The 19,136-nt window shown below is 33.8% G+C and overlaps 1 protein-coding gene across 2 annotated transcripts in view; it reads right to left on the bottom strand.

The window, feature by feature from the left end:
* limch1a (LIM and calponin homology domains 1a) overlaps positions 1–19,136 on the bottom strand; it is a 120,688-nt gene that overhangs the window by 46,836 nt on the left and 54,716 nt on the right. The window contains 7 exon segments of one of the 2 annotated variants that reach the window (NM_001430852.2): positions 1,817–2,152; positions 5,866–6,147; positions 8,438–8,719; positions 9,665–9,946; positions 13,011–13,358; positions 15,021–15,197; positions 15,413–15,644. In NM_001430852.2, the coding sequence (NP_001417781.2) occupies positions 1,817–2,152; positions 5,866–6,147; positions 8,438–8,719; positions 9,665–9,946; positions 13,011–13,358; positions 15,021–15,197; positions 15,413–15,644 (1,939 nt within the window). 2 annotated transcript variants of the gene reach the window in all.

Below are 19,136 nucleotides of genomic sequence, written 5' to 3'. Positions count from 1 at the left end.
GATCGATATGTGCTGCATGTCTGCTCATATCATCCAGATTAAATACAACTTCCTGAAAACAGGCAATCCTCATCAAGCAGTGTTCGTAATAATGTTGATATAAATAAGCAGATCTAAAACTACTGTTCGCAAGAAAATTTCAGTATTACCATGAACATAAAATGGGTTTATATCATAGTAACAAAAAGGGAAGCAATTTCAACCACTGAAAGAAATATAATTGTTATTTTTATCTCAAAATTTGTCAGATTTAAACCCTTTTTTTACAAACAATTCTGACATCTTTGCAACTTCAGAACTTTGTAAGTGTGAGTTATGATGTATAATTCTGATAAGAAAAGACAATTTTCTGACAATTATTTATTTATCAAGAATTGCATAATTACAGTAAAAAAATGTTACTTTTCTGAAGATGGTCTGCTTATGCAATTTAACCTCACAAACGAACAGGGGTGCGTTTCCCAAACAACGACGTAACTCGTGATTGAACTATCATAATATCATGCATTGTTAGGGAAAAGAACGATGTAGTGACGAGTGCTTCACAAAACTGTAGTTTCTCTGCCGCAGATCCATCATTTGAACCATGTTAGTTATAACGTAAAATGTCCATAATGACACTCTTAACAGGGTGGAGTAACTTCTTCTTTAGAGAAAAAACCCATTATTTTTTTGTACAAATTATTGTTTTACATGCACACGCATTTATAAAAAAATCCAATATTATTTTTAGTAAAACATGCACTCGTTTTCCATATTAATTGAAATATATGTAAACGACACATACAGTATAGGATCTATATATGTTTCTTTTACAAATTTAATTGAGAATATCCCATATAATATCACTTAGCTAACATGTATTCTAATCTCACAGAGATCAGAATCATAATCATATAAATCGTTAATGGTTGTAGGCCTAATTTACAGTAGGCTATTTATTAAGAAATGAAAAAAAAATGATTATTATTATTGGGTGGGATATTGTTTATTTGTTTTTATTTATTTATTTATTTATTTTTAAGTCTACTTTTACGATTTAACACAATCAAACCATTGCAGAAATGTTCTAACCAACAGGCCCATGTTATATACAGTAAAGATACATTTCTTGATAAATAATACTACTAATAATAATAATACTAATACAAATTATATATATATATATCGCCAAAACTGAACTGTAAAAATACTTTGAAAGCAAATTACACCTAAGAGAGATGACCTTAATGATTTTTAAAAAATGATTCTTAGTTTAAATGTTAGAACATTCTAAATGAATAGGACATAGGGGGGATAACTGGGAATAGAATACAGCCAGGAACTATGTTCTAACTACAGCTCTTGAGGTGTAGTTGCAAGCGTACAAGTTTGCGATGCAGTTTGTGAATGTTCGTTGGAACGACGGATTTGAGAAATGCATAAACTAACTATGTTTGTAACGACGGAACTTGCGACCTTAGTTGGCTAACAATGGTTTTCGCAAATTCACCCCAGATCCATTTATTACAACTATGTGCTTGAGATCTGTAAAATAAGGCCTTATTCTCACAATTCTAACTTTATATCTCTCTTGCGTACAATTCTGAGACCAAAATATTTTCAGTGCTGCAGTTTATATCTCAATTGTTAAATTTGTAACACGCAATTGTGAGAAAAAAAAGTCAGAATTGCATGATTAAATGTCCCAAACACCTTTTTATTTTTATTCACTGGTAAAAACAAACTTTCATAGGGCACATTTAGGTCTGTTAGATCTACTCATGCATTTATGCTTCCCTCCCGTCTTTGTTTCTTTCCTTCTTTCTCTCCCTACCTGCCCACCGCTCTCTTTGTCAGTCTGGAGCTCAACCCTATAGTGGGCACAGCGACAGGTGCCACAGACAGGAGATATCGAAGCTTCTCTCCCTCATTCCCCTCTCTCTCTCCCTTTTCCTCATCCTCCCCATCCTCCTCCTCCTCCTCCTCCTCCTCTTTCCAGGAAGTGCTCTCCATCTCTGTCACACCACCAAATGTCACAAAACGCCGGCGTTCACCGGAGGAATGATCCCAGCAACCAGCCGGATCATTCTTGGCAAACTTCGTCTTGGAGGCGACAGAGAGGCAGCCTTTCTCAAGACACGTCTGACATAGCGGGACAATAGGCTCATCGCTGTTCACACGCACACACATACATAGAGAAGAGAAGCATTAAAGGAGCAGAGGTGAAGAGCAAAATATACCAATGAAGAAAGACTGCATCAGTCAGACAGTCACATCAATGATGAATGAATAAGAGAATTGTAGTCTGTGTGAAAGCCAAATAAAAAATGCTGATGCAAGCAAAGCCTTTTTAAAAAATATAAAAGTAGAATGAGTATACTTTGGAAATAGCATATTTAAAAAGCATAGATAAATTTTGGCATTTTACAATTGAATTTTTAGCTATTTTGTTTGTATAGTTTGTATAATTATTTTGAATAAAAAAATAGAATAATGTAATATCTAAAAAATAAATCTTTATTTGATATCTAAAGAATACTTTAAAGGACACTTATGATAAAAAAAAATCTACTTTTTGAAGCTGTTTGGGCTTTTTTAAAAATTTGTGACTGTGTGTGACTCATCATTTCAGAAAGGCTTGAATGAACTCAAACTCATCAAATAAACTTACTTTGTATGTATTTTTGACTCATGACTTCAGCTTCACTGACAGCTGTTTATCTGAGGTAATGCATGAGAAGCAGACACGCATGTAGGAACGGTGGGCGGAGAGAAGCAGCTCATTTGCATTTAAAGCCAAAGGCTACAAAACAGCTACATAGTCTATAGACACTTAATGGACAGATTCTCCATTGTTTAATAAATAATTTGATGGGTATTTTGAGCTTAAACTTTACAGATATATTATAGAGTAGGCACGGGCTGGTATAACACTCTGACGGTATGATAACCTTGGATGAAAATATCACAGTTTTTTTACGGTATATTTTCTCACTGCTCTTAAATATATTCTTTTTAAATGTCTGGATAAAAAAAAACTTTTTTCCTCTTTGAAAACAATATATTTTGTTTTGAGAAACATTTAATACATTAAGGAACAATAAACATGTAATAATTCAAATAAATCACTGACTTTTGCTGTCTTCATTAGTTTCAAAAACAGATTTCTTATAATTTAAAACGGCATCTTTGAATATCTTTTCTGCTAGAGATACTGTTGTCATAAAAAACGAAAAGAAAAAAAAACAACGAAAAAAAAACATAAATAAAAAATCGTACATATACCTTAGGAACGGTATAGTAGAAAATTTTGGCAGTTTTAAAACCTTGACTTCTCCAAACCACAGTATACTTTGAATGAAAAAATCATCTTGTAAAAGAGATAAAATAGGTGCCCGTTAAACACAAACATTTAAAATGCTCTCTCATTGACGGTTACTGTAACAAATATCAAAGCTATATTATTGTATTTATGTTACTTTAAACTATTTTTACTGGAATTATTCTTAATAAACTTTTATTGTAAATATACTTTAGATCTCTATTCACATTGTATTGTAAAGTTTGAAATGTATTCATTTTTTCCTAGACCTTAAAATACAGACAGTTGAAGTCAGAATTATAAGTGCTTCTGAATTATAAGCCCCCATGTATATTTTTACCCCCAATTTTAGTTTAACAGAAAGAAGTTTTTGTCAACACATTTCCAAACCTAATAATTTGTTCTGTAGACAATGCAAAAAAATTGTTTAAAAAGGCTAATAATATTGACCCTAAATAGTTTTTTAAAAAATGTAGCCAAAATAAAACAAATAAGACTTTCTCCAGAAGAAAAAATATTATAGGAAATACTGTGAAAAAATTCTTGCTCTGTTAAACATTTTTTGGGAAATATTTGAAAAAGAAAAAAGTAATAAAAAAATAATTTAGACTTTAACTGTAAATTAAAAAATATTTTTATAAATAAATGATGAAATAAATAATATTTTCAATTTCAGAAATATATATTATCAAGCCTTCCAATTCCAAAATATATTTAGCATAAATATTTAAGATATTTTACCCCCTTTTTTTGTAGTAGTTTTATGCATGTGGTCTTAATCTCCTTCATTCTTTGTGAGCATCTCCTGGCTTCAATAGTTGCCTTGGTGAGGTTTGTTTGCTAGAGAGGGGCTTCCCTTGGCAAACACTATTGGATTCTAACAAAGGCCGGCTTTAAAAAACATCACCACAACAGCGTAACAAGACAGAGCCCTCTTACACAGCTCTCAAGTCACTCACAGACCACGTTTCTTGGCTGTAAGCTTCAACTGATTTAAATATACTATTTAGGCTCAAACAGTGCCCTAACCAGACGCAGTAGTTTTTAGTGACAAGTAATTTGTTTGTCTAATCTAAACTGACAGCTGAAAAATAAACAATGACAGCCAATCAGAACACACAATATTTGAAAAACACACCCTCATACTAAAACATTAAAGCAGATGTACATTTTTGTAGAGTGTTGAAATATTAAGTGTGATACTGCCACAACAAGCAAATCTAAGTGGAAAATAAAATGAATAAATTAAAATAAATAACAAAAGTCTTTTTTCATGTACAATACCACAATTATACAATTAATACCACTGATAAAGTACACTACGGTTCAGTAAGAATTGTGATGGTTTTGGAACAACAAAGATACACTCATTTAAATGTAGCAAATCAATCGATTTTTTATGCAGATTTTTACAATGTTTAACAAAACTAGCAAATATTTAATGAAATGTAAAAATTACTGTAATGGCTTCGAAAGTAAATTAATACTGTGATGTCTTTACTGTCACTTTTGAACAATGAAAAAATGGGCTCTTGCTAACCACTTGAAATGACTCACTTTCTATGCGATCAAAATTTCAAAGAGACATTAAATCCCCCCTTTAACTGTTTGCCCATCAATCTTAACTCTCTCAATGATGACGCTAAAGTCCACTGTGATTTAAATGAAACTCAAATGACACCTTTTGAAAACACAACTGCAGAATGTGAAAAAAAGAGCGAAGCGGAGAGACCGTAAGAAGCAATAAAATAAATAAATAAAATTAAGTAAGAGCGGAAAAACAGATTTTATTTACAATTTGGAAAACTAAGAATTCTCCAAGCAAAGGCACAGGACATCAACATGACATCTGATTAACGTTGTACCCCAACATCGTGGGGACGCTGCATTTTGTTTGGAAATGAAAATCGGATTGGCGACAGAACTCAATGTCATGCTGATGTCAATGTCCATTGTCCAACCTAAAATCAACCAAATAGCAACGTCTAATGATGTTACAGTTTGACGTTGTGTGGACATTATGACCGTGACGTCTATCAGATGTTGGATTTTGGTTGCTATACCTGATGAATAAATGTCAGTATTTAACATCAATATGACATTTTAAGATTGGATTTTGTTCGCTTTCCAACACAATCGTTGCTGGACGTCAAAATAGCATTGTCTTTAGATGCTGATTAGACTTCGAATTTTGGTCACCTGACGTCCTGATCTAAGTCTAACCTAATATTAACGTCTTATAACATTGCGCACCTGCTGGGCTGGTTTCAGTTTTGTGCTATGTTAATTTGAATGCTTTTTAGTTATTGATTACATAGATTATCTTTTGATACATGACCCCGTTTCTTATTCTACTTCTAGTTAGTTTTGAATTTTATATTTGTATTACATCTTTTGATTTACACTTATTATTTTTTAAACTGTGACGGCAATATGATTGGTGGAAATTATAATTAAAGCACATACAATTTAGGTAAATAAACAGCTGAAACTTCTAAACGTCTTCTAAAGTGTTTGGTTGAGTCAAGCTAAGTCACAGGTTAGAGGTAAAGGTCAAGCACCTGCTGTCTGTACTCATCTTGAGCTTCTGCCATTTCTCCAGATCTGTCTGAGTGATGGTTGTTTGAGCCAATGACTGTCGAGGCTCCTTCTGTAGGAGGGACCCGCTCTGGCTCCGCCTCCTGGCCAGGTCATCTGTCTTTACATTGGGCGTCATCACCCTTTCCCCTTCCTCTCTGTTTGCACTCTCTTCGTTCTCCTGCTCACTTTGTTTCTCAGGGGTCAGGAAGGGGTTTTCCTTGCGAGTTATAACTGACACTTCAGCAGGGGCGGAGTCAGACTCACTGTAGATCAGTATGAAGGATACACTGAGCTTAGCAGGAGAAATTTCATTCACTATTTGCCATGCGTGCAAATAACAAAGCAAATTCGATTTAATATTAAATGTACACTAATGTTTAAAAGTTTGGGATCGGTAAACATTTTAAAATGTTTTTTCTATATAAAGTCTCACCTATACAACACTCCAAAAATAACTTTTGCAGCTTGTTCCTATATAAAATGAGTTGAAACAAGAAAATTCTTATGTTTTTTTGGGGGGGGCAAAGCTTAATTGTTTCATTCAATCTATTTAAATTTGTAAAAATTATTATGCTAACTTAATAGATTTGTGTTGGGACAGCATGAAAATATTATCTGGGACCCAGCATTTTTACAGCAAAGACTGTAATCATGTAATCAACAATATAATAAAAACAGTAATATGGTGAAATATAATGTAAGTTTAAAATAAATGATTCATACCTGTATATATTTTTATATGTAATTTATTCTTGATTTAAAGCTGAGTTTGATCCTTCATCACATGATCCTTCAGAAATCATTTTTGTCATATTTTTGTAGAATATTTTTATTTTCAGGACTCTTTAATGCATAATTTAAAAAAAAATCTTAATGTTTGGTTATACAACCTCAAATCAGAAAAAGTTGTGACAGGATCAATTTAGGGCTTTAGTAATCAGGTAAATTGGTTAAATAATAATGATTTAAAACAAGTGATGTCAACAGATGATTGTAATTATGATTTGGTACAAAAGCAGCATCCAAGAAAGGTCTAGTCCTTCAGGAGCAAAGATGGGCTGAGAGTCACCAGTTTGCCAACAAATACGTAGGAAAATTTTTTGAAATGTTTAAAAGCAATGTTCCATAAAGAAAGATTGGAAAACATTTGGATATTTCACCTTCAACAGTGCATAACATCATTAAAAGATTTAGAGAATCTGAAGGAACTTCAGTGCGTAAAAGACAGGGGCGCAAGCCTAAGCGGAACAAGAGTGATCTCTATCCCTCAGGCGGCACTGCATCAAGAATCATCATTCATCTATAAACGATATCACCACATGGGCTTAGGACTACTTTGGCAAACCTTTGTCAAGTAACAAAATACGTGGTTACATCCACAAATGCTAGTTAAAACTGTACTGTGGCAAAAGGAAGCCCTATGTTAACAGTGTCCAAAAGCAACATCAACTTCTCAAAGGCATCTGGGATGGACCATCACACAGTATGAACAAGTACTGTGGTCAGAAGAATAATTTTTTCATGTATTTTTTGGGGAGAAATGGATGCCGTGTGCTCTGAATAAAAGAAGAAAAGGATCATCCTAACTGTTGCCAGCAACAAGTCCAAAAGTCAGGGTCTGTCATAGTATGGGGTTGTGTTAGTGCACTTGGCAAAGGCCCATGAAAATTTCAACAAGAAAATGCAAAACCACATTCTGCACACATTACAAAGTCCTGGCTGTGGAGGAAGTGGATACAGGTACTTGACTGGCCTGCCTGCAGTCCCGACTTGTCTCCAATAAAAATGTGTGGTGAATATTAAAGAGCAAAATGTGACATTAAAATCCATGTACTGTAGCCCACCTTTATTGTTTGGAGAAAGAATGAGACAAAATTACACCTAAAACACTTCATCCTTTGGTGTCTTCGGTCGCTAAACGTCTTTTAAGTGTTGTGAATAGGAATGGCAACATTACAAGTGGTAAATGCCTTACTGTTTCAACTTTTTTTGAAATGTGTTGCAAGAACCACAAATGGAACATGTGCTTATTTACAAAAAATTAAATAAAAAAATCACGAGGAACTCATTAAATAATATTGTTTGTTTTGTCTGCAATAAAATGCAAGTCAATTTAAATTTCCAAATTTTAACGTTTTCCATATGGTCAAAACTTGTTCTGATTTGGGGTTGTCCTTTAAATGGTAATATATCATGGTTTCTACAAATATATAAGGCAACACAACAGTTTTCATCTTTGACAATAATTTCTGAATTATTGAATCATGTGATATTGATGATGTTGAAAATTTAGGCTTAAATCTCAGGAATAAAATGCATTTTGAAATATATTCACTGGAATAACAGATATCTATTCCTGTTATTTGATTTTATTTTTATTTTGGTGTTGGGGTTCTTATCAACTAAATGTAACTTTATTGAGAAGAGCCTTTTAAATTTTTGAATGACAATGTACAAACATATTAATATTTAAATTAAATACATATAATGAAAGCCTACTTCAAAGTCAGTTTTCTGTAGGGCTTAAGTGTTCAAGTGTTTGTTTTGAGGCACCTGCTGTCTGTACTCATCTTGAGCTTCTGCCATTTCTCCAGATCTGACTGAGTTATGGTTGTTTGAGCCAATGACTGTCGAGGCTCCTTCAGTGGGAGGGACCCGCTCTGGCTCCGCCTCCTGGCCAGGTCATCTGCCTTTACATTGGGTGTCGTCACCCTCTCCCCTTCCTCTCTGTTTGCCCCCTCTACAGTCTCCTGCTCACTTTGTTTCTCAGGGGTTAGGAAGGGGTTTTCCTTGCGAGTTATGATTGACACTTCAGCAGGGGCGGAGTCAGACTCACTGTAGATCAGTATGAAGGATACACTGAGCTTAGCAGGAGAAATTTCATTCACTTTTTGCCATGCGTGCAAATAACAAAGCAATTTCGATTTAATATTAAATGTACACTAATGTTTAAAAGTTTAGGTTCGGTAAACATTTAAAAATGTTTTTTTCAGTAAGTCTCATTCAAAAAATCACTTTCGCTGCTTGTTCAAACCATATATTTAAAATGAGTTGAAAGAACTCAATTCTTAAGACTTTTGTGTGCACAAATTAATTATTATATGTTCAATCTACTTAAATTGGTAAAAACAATTAAGCTAACTTAATAGATTTTTGTTGGGACAACATGAAAGAATTGTGTGGGACTCAATGGGTATTTATGTGATCAACAATATAATAATAATAACAGCAAATTGGTGAAATATAATGTGCGTTTAAAGGATTCCTACTTGTATATATTTTCATATGTAATTTATTCTTAATTCAAAGCTGAATTACATTTTTATTACATTTCAGCAGAAATCATTCTAATATGCTCATTAATCATGATTTGTATTATTAACATCAATATTGAAAATATTTTTGTAATATTTCTGTGGAAAAGGAGTCACATTTTAATTTCCAAGAGAATTTGAAAAGAAAAAATGTTAATGTTACTTAATGTTTGATTATACTTTTAAATGGTAATATATTAAGGTTTCCACAAATGTACAAAGCAGTATAACAGATTTTTTATTTTTTTTTGCTAGTGGTGAGAGATGGGGGGTTCTTACCAAATAATTTTAGCTTTATTGAGAAGAGCCTTTCATACTTTTGAATGACAATGTAAATACTAGCATATTAATATTTAAATTAAATACAAATAATAGTAGCCTACTCTAAAGGAAAATATTTTGTGGTGAGGGTAGGGGGGGTTAAGTGTTTAAGTGTTTAAATGATTAAGTGTTTGTATTGAGGCACCTGCTCTCTGTATTCATCTTCAGTCTCTGCCATGTCTCCAGGTCTGACTGAGTGATGGAAGTCTGGACCAGTGACTGGCAAGGATCTTTGGGAATGCGTGGCCTTCCCCCAGTCCGTCTCCGTGCCAGATCATCTTTGTGTGGGTTTGGGATGACTGTCTTCCCCTCTTCCTCTCTTTCATCTTCCTCATCTCCCTCTTTTGCCCTGTCTTTTTCTAGACTCAGGAAAGGATTGTCCTTTCGAGTTATGATTGGCACCTCAGGTGAGGCGGACTCAGTCTGACTGTGGTAGAACATTGTAACATGTAAAAAATACAAAATCTAGAATTTTACGAAATACAAAGAATGCAGCCATACTAATACTGATCTTATGAATGGCATCTAATACAATATGGAGGCAAACTTGTAAGAAGTCTTACTTAAAAGTTCAAAACTGACCGTCAACTTGATATAATTGCACAATGTTTCATTGGAATGGATTAAAATTGTTGATCTAGAGTGTACAGTATTTATAATAATTAGCTAACTATTATTGCAAATTTCCTTATTTCATCAATTCCATCCTTAATTCCATTGTTTTTCGTTTCTCTTAATCAAAGGTAAAGCCAGAAATCACACCATCACCGCAAAGTTAAATGACTGGAACTATAGCTTGCTTTCTGTGGATAAGAAGGGACACTAGTGATTATCTGACATTTTAATAGGGTAAAACTTACTGATCTGCAATGAAGACATCATTAGATGCTCATGCGCAAACACATGCAGCAGACACACCAGCATACAATAGGCTACTACAGCAGTGGCTCTCAACCATCCACCACAATCTGTCTTTATATTTCAGACTTGTTTTTTATAAAGTGCTCTGTGCTCCAGGACAAAGTGGATTGATTTGTGTGATGCCATTCTCATTTGCGGAAATGATGGAACAGACAAAATAATACAAATACATGATGCTAACTTCAGTCAACTTTTTTTTTTTTCTTGCATTGCATTTTTCTATTTTTGTTTACATTGTGAGGATTTGCAGCATTTTTTAAATTTGTGTTTACATACTGAGGATTTTCAGCGATGAAGATGTTTATTTAATTTGGTGATTTTTTTTTTCTATTTGCATGTGCTTTCTCTTCTCAGCCACCATACTTTTGTACCTAAAGTGTCCATATTAGTACCTAAGGAGTACATATTTTTACCTTTAAAACCATCAGGTACTGCTAGAGGTTTTGTACCTTTATTTATGCGAGTATTGTATGAATGACATGTCTAACACGCAAACAAACAAAAAAGATTAGTAAAATTAAGCCTGTTCCGTATTCTTCAGTAATACATATTCGAATAATGGAAGTATCTATTTGCTCAAATGAACAGATATATCCCACACACAAACAAAACATGCATTCACACAAAAGCATACAAACACACAGAATGTATTCTCATCACTGCCCTAAAACTTTATGAAGCAACATGATATTTCTCAGTAGCGAGGTAGTATATTTGCTGCCCTTAAAGAAGATAAACCTAGTTCTGCTTTTGTCAGAGACTGCATAACACTGGGTATGTTTACATGGACACCAATAATCTGTTTTAAATACGAATAAGACAATTCTCTGATTAAGAGAGGTAACCATGTAAACAGTGCTTTTTGATTATTTAATCAGATTAAGGTCATAATCGAATTAAACAAGAGATGGGATTATGACATATGGAATGTGCTGATATTAATCGCATTACTGAAGTGCAGTACAGACATGTTAACGCCTTAATCAAACTATAACCTTCATGTGGAACTTTTCACCGGATTTTGTGACAAGACAGTCGATATACACATGCCTGTTTGACACTATTCTCTGCACCTACAGAGACAGTGAAGGACCACAGACACCTGCATCATGAAATATGGAGTTTTTTCTCCATACGTTGTGTGTGGTATCAAATTCCATTAAAACAACACAGTTGTTGTTGCATCCAATATCTCATTTGTCACGAGGGCCAAGCATGAAATGTTCCTGAATGAAAGTGAAAGTGCCAAACTGCAGTTTAAGTCAACAAATTAAAAATGAAACACCTGAAATTACATGAAACTCCAGAGGAAATGCGGATAGCATGATGACGCAATAAAGTTAAACGAATTATGTGCTATAAAATGTAAACGGGATCAGGAAAAGAACATTTTAAAAAGCAACTCATATAAACACCTTAATCGTATCATTGTCTTAATCAGATTAAGGCAAATCATTTGATTACTGATGTCCATGTAAATGTAGAGATGCACAGGCTCAGGTAATTCCCACTCTTAATCTGTATATAATACAAAATAAAAATATGAAGTCCTCAAATGCCATGCTTGTTATTTACAGAAATCTCAAATAAAAGTAAAAGTTCACCCAAAATTGAAAACTCTGTCATCATTTACTCATCTTGTTCCTCACCTGTTTGAATTTCTTCCTACTTTTGAACACAAAAAAAAAAAAAAACATATTTTGAAAAAAGGTGAAAACCTGTAACCATTGACTTTGATCGTGTTTGTTTTTTCTACTATGGAAGTCAATGGCTACTGGGTTTCAGCTTTCTTAAAATATCTTCTTTTAAATTCAACTGAATAAAGAAACTCATATAAGTTTTGAACTACTTGAGGGTGAGTATATACATTTTCATTTTTGGGTGGACGATCAATTAAATTTTTTTAAACCAATTGATTAGTGAATGTCAACGATTTGGTGTTTCTCCAAAACAAAGATGCAGCACACAACTGCAAACAGCATCACTAACAGCACTGCAAAAAAAAGCATTGAAGGATGGAGGACAAAGTTTAAAAATGAACTAAAAAATGAAAGCCAGATGAGTCTAAATTAAAGCATACTAAGTCAGAAGAAGCAGAATTACTGTGGTCAGTCAAGTTTCAGTCAGAATCAAATTTTGGGAAAATACTATCAAAAAGAGAAGAAAGAAAGCTAAGCTTGAAAGTTTTACTAGATCTAGAATCTACAAGACTGAAAAATCTGACTCAAATCTGTACAATAACACCATGTTGGATTTGTCAAGCTAACATACACTCCCATAAATAAAGGTACACAAGCTGTCCCAGGGGTGGTACCTTTTCAAAAGATACACATTTGTACTTTTAGGGTCCATATTTGTACCTCAAAAGCATATATTTGTACCTAATCATTTTAAGAAGTACACTTTTGAACTTTTTATATACTAATATGTATCCTTGATGTATAAATTAGAACCCTTTAGGTACAAATGTGCAGCTTTTAAAAAGGTACCACCCCAGTGACAGCTCTCGTACCTTTATTTCTGGGAGTGTAACTAGAAACTGAACCCATCGCTCTCTATCACAAGCACACCTCCTTTTCTCCAGTTTCTCCTGTTCCATCTTCTCCATCCTCTCCAACACGGCATGCTGGGATGCCATCCTGATTCCCTCCCATTTCTCTCGGTCCTTCCAGCTGCAGGAGCTTGGCAGAAAGTGATGTGCCACACTTGGTTTGAACTGATTCATGCGTGCTCTCCGAGAAGCAAGATCGTCCTTTTGAACATCTGGAACCTTCTGCTCTGCTTCTTCATCTTCCTCTTCCTCATCGGAGTCCCACTGATGTGGAACGGCAGCGCGCATGAAGTCATTGTCACGCCGGAGGATGATGTCGGGTGAAGGGGATTTCGGTTTGCTGGCTTCAGCAGGACTCACGATTGGACTGAGGGGAAAATTTGCCATGATGATATTTAAATATTTCTTTAGAAATATAGAGTGCAACACTGCCCATCTACTTCCAGTTTTCGTAAGTAGTTTTTCCATTCATTTTCCCCATATAGAAATAATAGAAGTTTCTAAACACTAAATAGCTTAAAATATGTGAAAAGCTGAAGCTGATTTGAATAAACTTTAAAAACACAGCCTGTTTTAGATTTAGAAATCATCTAAATATGTCTTTATGTTGGTATTTTAGGGTTCTCTAATCAAAAACAGCAGTCAATTCTGTTAACAATCATACATTCATTTACTGATTTATCAGGGGTCACCATAGCAGAATGAACCGCCAACTATTCCAGCATGTGTTTTACACAGTGGATGCCCTTTCAGCCACAACCCAGTACTGGAAAACCCATACATTTTCTCATTCACACACACAATCATACACTATAAGCAATTTAGTTTATTCAATTCATTTATAGCGCATGTCTTTGGCATGTGGGGGAAACCAGAGCTTAACAATAATAATTTACCAATATTTATTTAAAATACTGTATTATTTTAAAGGAACATTTATATTTAAACAGCAAAAGTAAGTCCGAGCCAATTGAAAAGTTTGGAAAAAATATTAAAAAACCTTTTTTGACATGAATATTTCTTAAAACTGCATCAATAATTGTGAGTTTATTTACAATAAATGCTATTTTTTAAAATTTGTATTAAACATTTTTCTAAAAAAATATATAAATTTGGGTGTACTAGTTTTTAGACCGTTATCGTAAGTTGTTTTGTTGGATACGCACCAGATTTCCTTTCAGGACAGACTAATCTAATGTATATGCACAAATACAATATTGTAAAGCTTCCTACTGAAAATATGAATTTAAAGGAGATTTGTTAAAAGTGTACTTATATATGCTGAGCACTGTTTTGGTTTTTGCTATAAAGGGTCATTTGTGTCTTTACATGAATATAATTTAAGTATAGTGGTCTTTTTTAACAGAACATTATAAAAGAAATTAACCAATTTAGAAATAATCAGCATAAATAAAATTGTAACAAAGAATATAACTTATTTATGAATATAAATATATAAAAAATGGTTTTGCACCTGGTAAAAGCTGGTCTGTCTCTAAAAGTTTTTATGTACAAAAACAATTCCCACACACAGAAAAATGAAAGGAATCTCTACTCCGTTAAACCCAACTGTTGCTGTTGCACTCTATACAGAGAGATGTTAGCGCACCCAAGAGCTGACGCAGACATTTAGCCTTCAGGACAAGTCAAGTTAGCATGACTAGCATAATTTGCTCAACCCACTAAAACCCACACATATTACTCCTTCCAACCAGCACAAACCGATTCAGACTACTCAAAAAATCCAAAAACATTCAGATCATTCACAGGCTCACTAAAAAAAGTCAGTAATACTTTGAATGGCATCCAACTAAAAACATTAGCCAGGCAGTACTACAGTCAAAGCTAATTCACAATTGTATCACTCCATGCTATAATGCAGAACAAAACCAAATATAAAATCCACACAGCCTGGGATTAGAACTCAACTCAACTCAACACAAGCATTTGGTGGTTCCCAGCATCTTTAACACAAGCTGTTTTAGTCAGACGCATGCTAAATATATATATTATCATTGCAACCGCAGACCTGTTGTATCGAACAGCGGCGGGTAACACTTTAATTCCCGCTTTTTCCAGCTTCCTCATTTTCTTAAGCTCCGCCTCATCAAGCTCCGCCCCTTTCTCAACCATCCAGGTGAAATGTTTCTGGACTTTTTTTTGAGACACGACAGCCCCTTCTTTTAACACTTCTACACACTCTTGTCTGTGGGGATCAATGGGAAATTTTAGAGCTCTCATGGACACACTTGTAGACAATATGAGATGAATCAAACAAACTGGGACACATAAAACTGATCATGCTTTTGTGTACTGATTATTGCTGAGATGTATGGCGAGTGTCAGCCACAGATGAGTGGCTTCCAGCCAGTTCCCTGAAAAAAAAACACAAACACTGTCTTTCACCTCAGCAGTGTTTACCTGAGGGGTCGTTCTCCTCCCACTGGAGATGTCGAGTTGCTCACACTCCTCCGGTCTTCCTCCCTGTCGCTCCTCCTCTTTCTCAGTGGGGCAGGAAGGTAGTTAGTCTGGTTGCTCTTGTTCGGCAGATACTGGTTGAAGGGTAAAGCGGCACGAGGCTCTTTGTAGGATACACGACGGGCAGACATGTCATCCTTACGCACATCTGGCAACTTCCTATCAGCTTCAGAGTCTGTAAGAAAGAAATAATAGCATTTTTTTAACACTTGACATGCGTAACTCTGTGTCATTGTAAACTCTGAAGCCATGCTGATACCAGAATAAAGATATTCATGTTTCTGAAGCTGAATTATTAATTACTTCTGACATGTTTCCACTGTCACTGACTACATATAAATAGGCCATCTTTATGGGGTAAATCCACAGCCAGTGTTTTTCAGTTAGCAATAAACTTCCAGTCAAAGGTTAATGTGACTATTTTTTTATTTTATAAGATTTCTTTTACAGCATTGATGTTGTATTGTAATTAAAATACAATCAGTTAAATAGACTTACGTATTCATTTAGTTATTCAAGCATTAAATGAGATGAAAGACTGTGTAAACACTATGTTAGCGCCGTCAGTAGCAGCAGGCTATTTCAGAAACTCTATTGAAAATACTGGGGTAAAATTATTTTTCCATATTTTAAAGACATGGTGATGAAAATGGAATTTAATGCAATGGAATTTAATTACAGTTCTTGTCCAATTTAAGATCCACTTTATATCATATATTAATCGGGCAGTGACGATCACTGATGGTTTAGGACATCAGATCTCCAAAGTGGAGATTTTGTAATGGTAAGACAGTTCACCGAAAGTGGCTGACTGACTCAAAATAAAAATTCTTTGTGTATACAGCCCATTGACTAGGGCTGTATGATAAATCAAAAATTAAAATCAAAATTTAGCAAAAGAGGCGACACTTTTTTGATCAATAGTAAATGTCCTCCGAAGGCCAGAGGATGATCTCGTGCAGGAACTGCAAACATGCGAGAAAAAAGAAAACCAGAAAATCAAACAAAATTTACCTCATTTTTCCATAGGACTAATAATCGAATGAGTATGGAATTGTTTTATAGAAGGATTTTTTTCAAGCGCTCAACTTAAATTATCAAGTGAGTTTGAAAAACCAATCTTATTAAACAGTAATTTTCCCATACTTTCAGATGTAGCAGCGACAGATCGCTGATAAACTGCTGTCAAAATGCAGAATGATTATTTTAGATTTTAGAAATTGTACTAATTAAATCATCTGAGATTTTTGCATAGCCAGTTAGTGTAGTATACACTGCTCCATCTTAAAGTATTTACTGTAAATTACAGCTAAATACACAACTGGCTTTACTGACAAAGTGCACATGAGAGGGTCTTTGATTAATTGTGCATTTCTAAATAGCACACACAACGATTTTCATTCTGCTTCCATTTATTCAGTCATGTTGTCCTCGCCAATGCAAACATTTGTCAATCTGTGTTTATATATAATAGGGCGATTTAATTGGCGGCCCGTGGGCCGAACCCGGCCCCCAAGGCAATTCTTTATGGCCCTGCAATTAGTGTGACCAAGAAATCAAAAATAAATTTAGTTCAGTCGAAAAACGGCCGCTATTGTTATGAAGTGACATGTGTCTGTTTAATACAGGGCGAGCTGCAGTTGAACCCTACGCAGAGAGTGAGTCACCTGAAGTTGAGGGCGTACTCGTTAGACGATATGTTATGACAATATGTTAGACAAATTATTATTAAAATGATTATGTATGTATGTATGAATGCAGATGATAACAACAGTAATCTAAATTCTTGCCTAATATAAAGCTTAAATTTACATTAGACATGATAACCATGAAAGCATGATTAATCTTCAAACTATATAATCATACAACCAAAATCTATCATTGTTGCATCCATAATTGTTGTGCAATTTAAAACAAAACATATAAATGTGTTTGAATGTAGAAAAAGCCTACTAAAGCAATGCACTGCTTTTGTTGTGCTTTGAAATACATTATTTGAATATATTTGTAAAAACAAAAAGTCAAATTGTACAATGCCATGATATTATGTAAATTTAAAATACAATATATTAACATTTTTATGAAGAAAAATACAACATGGGTGTCTTAAGGAACAAAAATACTGCATATGAGCTCTTATATGCAGTTTTGTCATCACTCCTCCTGCAAGTGCAAGTCATATCTCTCCGGCCCTGTGTTTGGGATGCTTTTCATGAACTGGCCCCCATTGAATAGCTCTGGTATTTCAGTATAGTTGTAAATCATATAAAGTCATTGTGTCTTTTCAGAACACGTGGTGTGTGATTAGACCGCTCGTCTGATTATTTTTATGATGCCTTTTTGTTTTGTTTTGTTTTTTTGTTTTTTGGATGGTTTGAAAGATTTAGTGTAATGGAAATTCAAGCTTTTAGCTTTTTGAATCTAAGCTTTTAAAAATATCTTTCTTCCATTAAACACAAAACATGATATTCGGAAGATCATTTGCTAAAAAACAGCCCTTGACTTCCATAGTAGGAACAAAAATTATACTATGGATGTCAATGGCTGCTTTTTTCCAACATTTTTCAGTGTATCTTCAACAGAAGAAAAAAACTCAAACAGGTTTGAAACAAGTGTAAGTGTGAGTAAACAATGACAGAACATTTAGTTTTGGAGTGAACTATCCCTCTAAATTCTTTTTTTAACAAATCATATGATTTACATTCATATATATATATATATATATATATATATATATATATATATATATATATATATATATATATATATATATATATATATATATATATATATATATATATATATATAATACTTTTCATCTGGCAATATCTCTATATAATGATGAATCGTTACAACCTTTCTATCAAGTTTATACTGAATGAAAATATCATAAATATAACAATGAAAGCTCACTCCTCAACAGTTCTTGTGCCTTCAGTTACAACTTGACATTTCCCCTTCAAGTGCTCAAACATATTCCTTTTGCACACATGGCATTTAAAGCAAGCATTACATATGAGCCAACTTTAAATGCTGCCATGTGACCTTGATCCAGATCAGGGACGACATGAATGGAACAGCTCAGTACATTTGAGTGCAAATGTTAAAGCTTAGCTAAATATCTTACATCAGGGTCAGCAATCTTTGGCAAACTATATCAATTCATCTGGTGTAGATTTTGTTTAAATTATCAGCATGCCAAAAACAACATTTGCGGTAATGGTTTCCTGTAGTAACACATTCTGCCTTATTTAGTTATAGGTTTTAATGAAATATAAATATTTAGCTCAAGATTTGTTATATATGGAAAAAACATTCAAACATGATTACTTGGGTTTACTATACATTTATTTATTTGTTTGGGCTGAATTTAAACAAACAAATTAAGCTGAACATTACTAAATTTAAAATGTTTGTTTAAATTTTAACCCAAATAAATTGTTTGCTGCTTATTTAAACTACTTATTTGAAATGAAATGAAGCAACACAATTCTTAAGGTTTTTGGGACAACTTAATTGTTTTATGTTTAATCCACTTAAATTTGTAAAAACAACTAGAGTTGTGTTTAAACAACATGAAGACATTTTGTGAAACCCAGCATTTTTTAGTGTTGTTAACAAGACAATTTGTTTTTTTATTTAAATTAGTATAAAAATGTTAAATTTA

The sequence above is a fragment of the Danio rerio genome, chromosome 1, assembly GCF_052040795.2.
Source record: "Danio rerio strain M-AB ecotype USA chromosome 1, GRCz13ab, whole genome shotgun sequence".
Lineage (NCBI taxonomy): Eukaryota > Metazoa > Chordata > Actinopteri > Cypriniformes > Danionidae > Danio > Danio rerio.
Note: the sequence above shows the minus strand (reverse complement) of the source record. Positions and strands in the feature narration are given on the sequence as shown.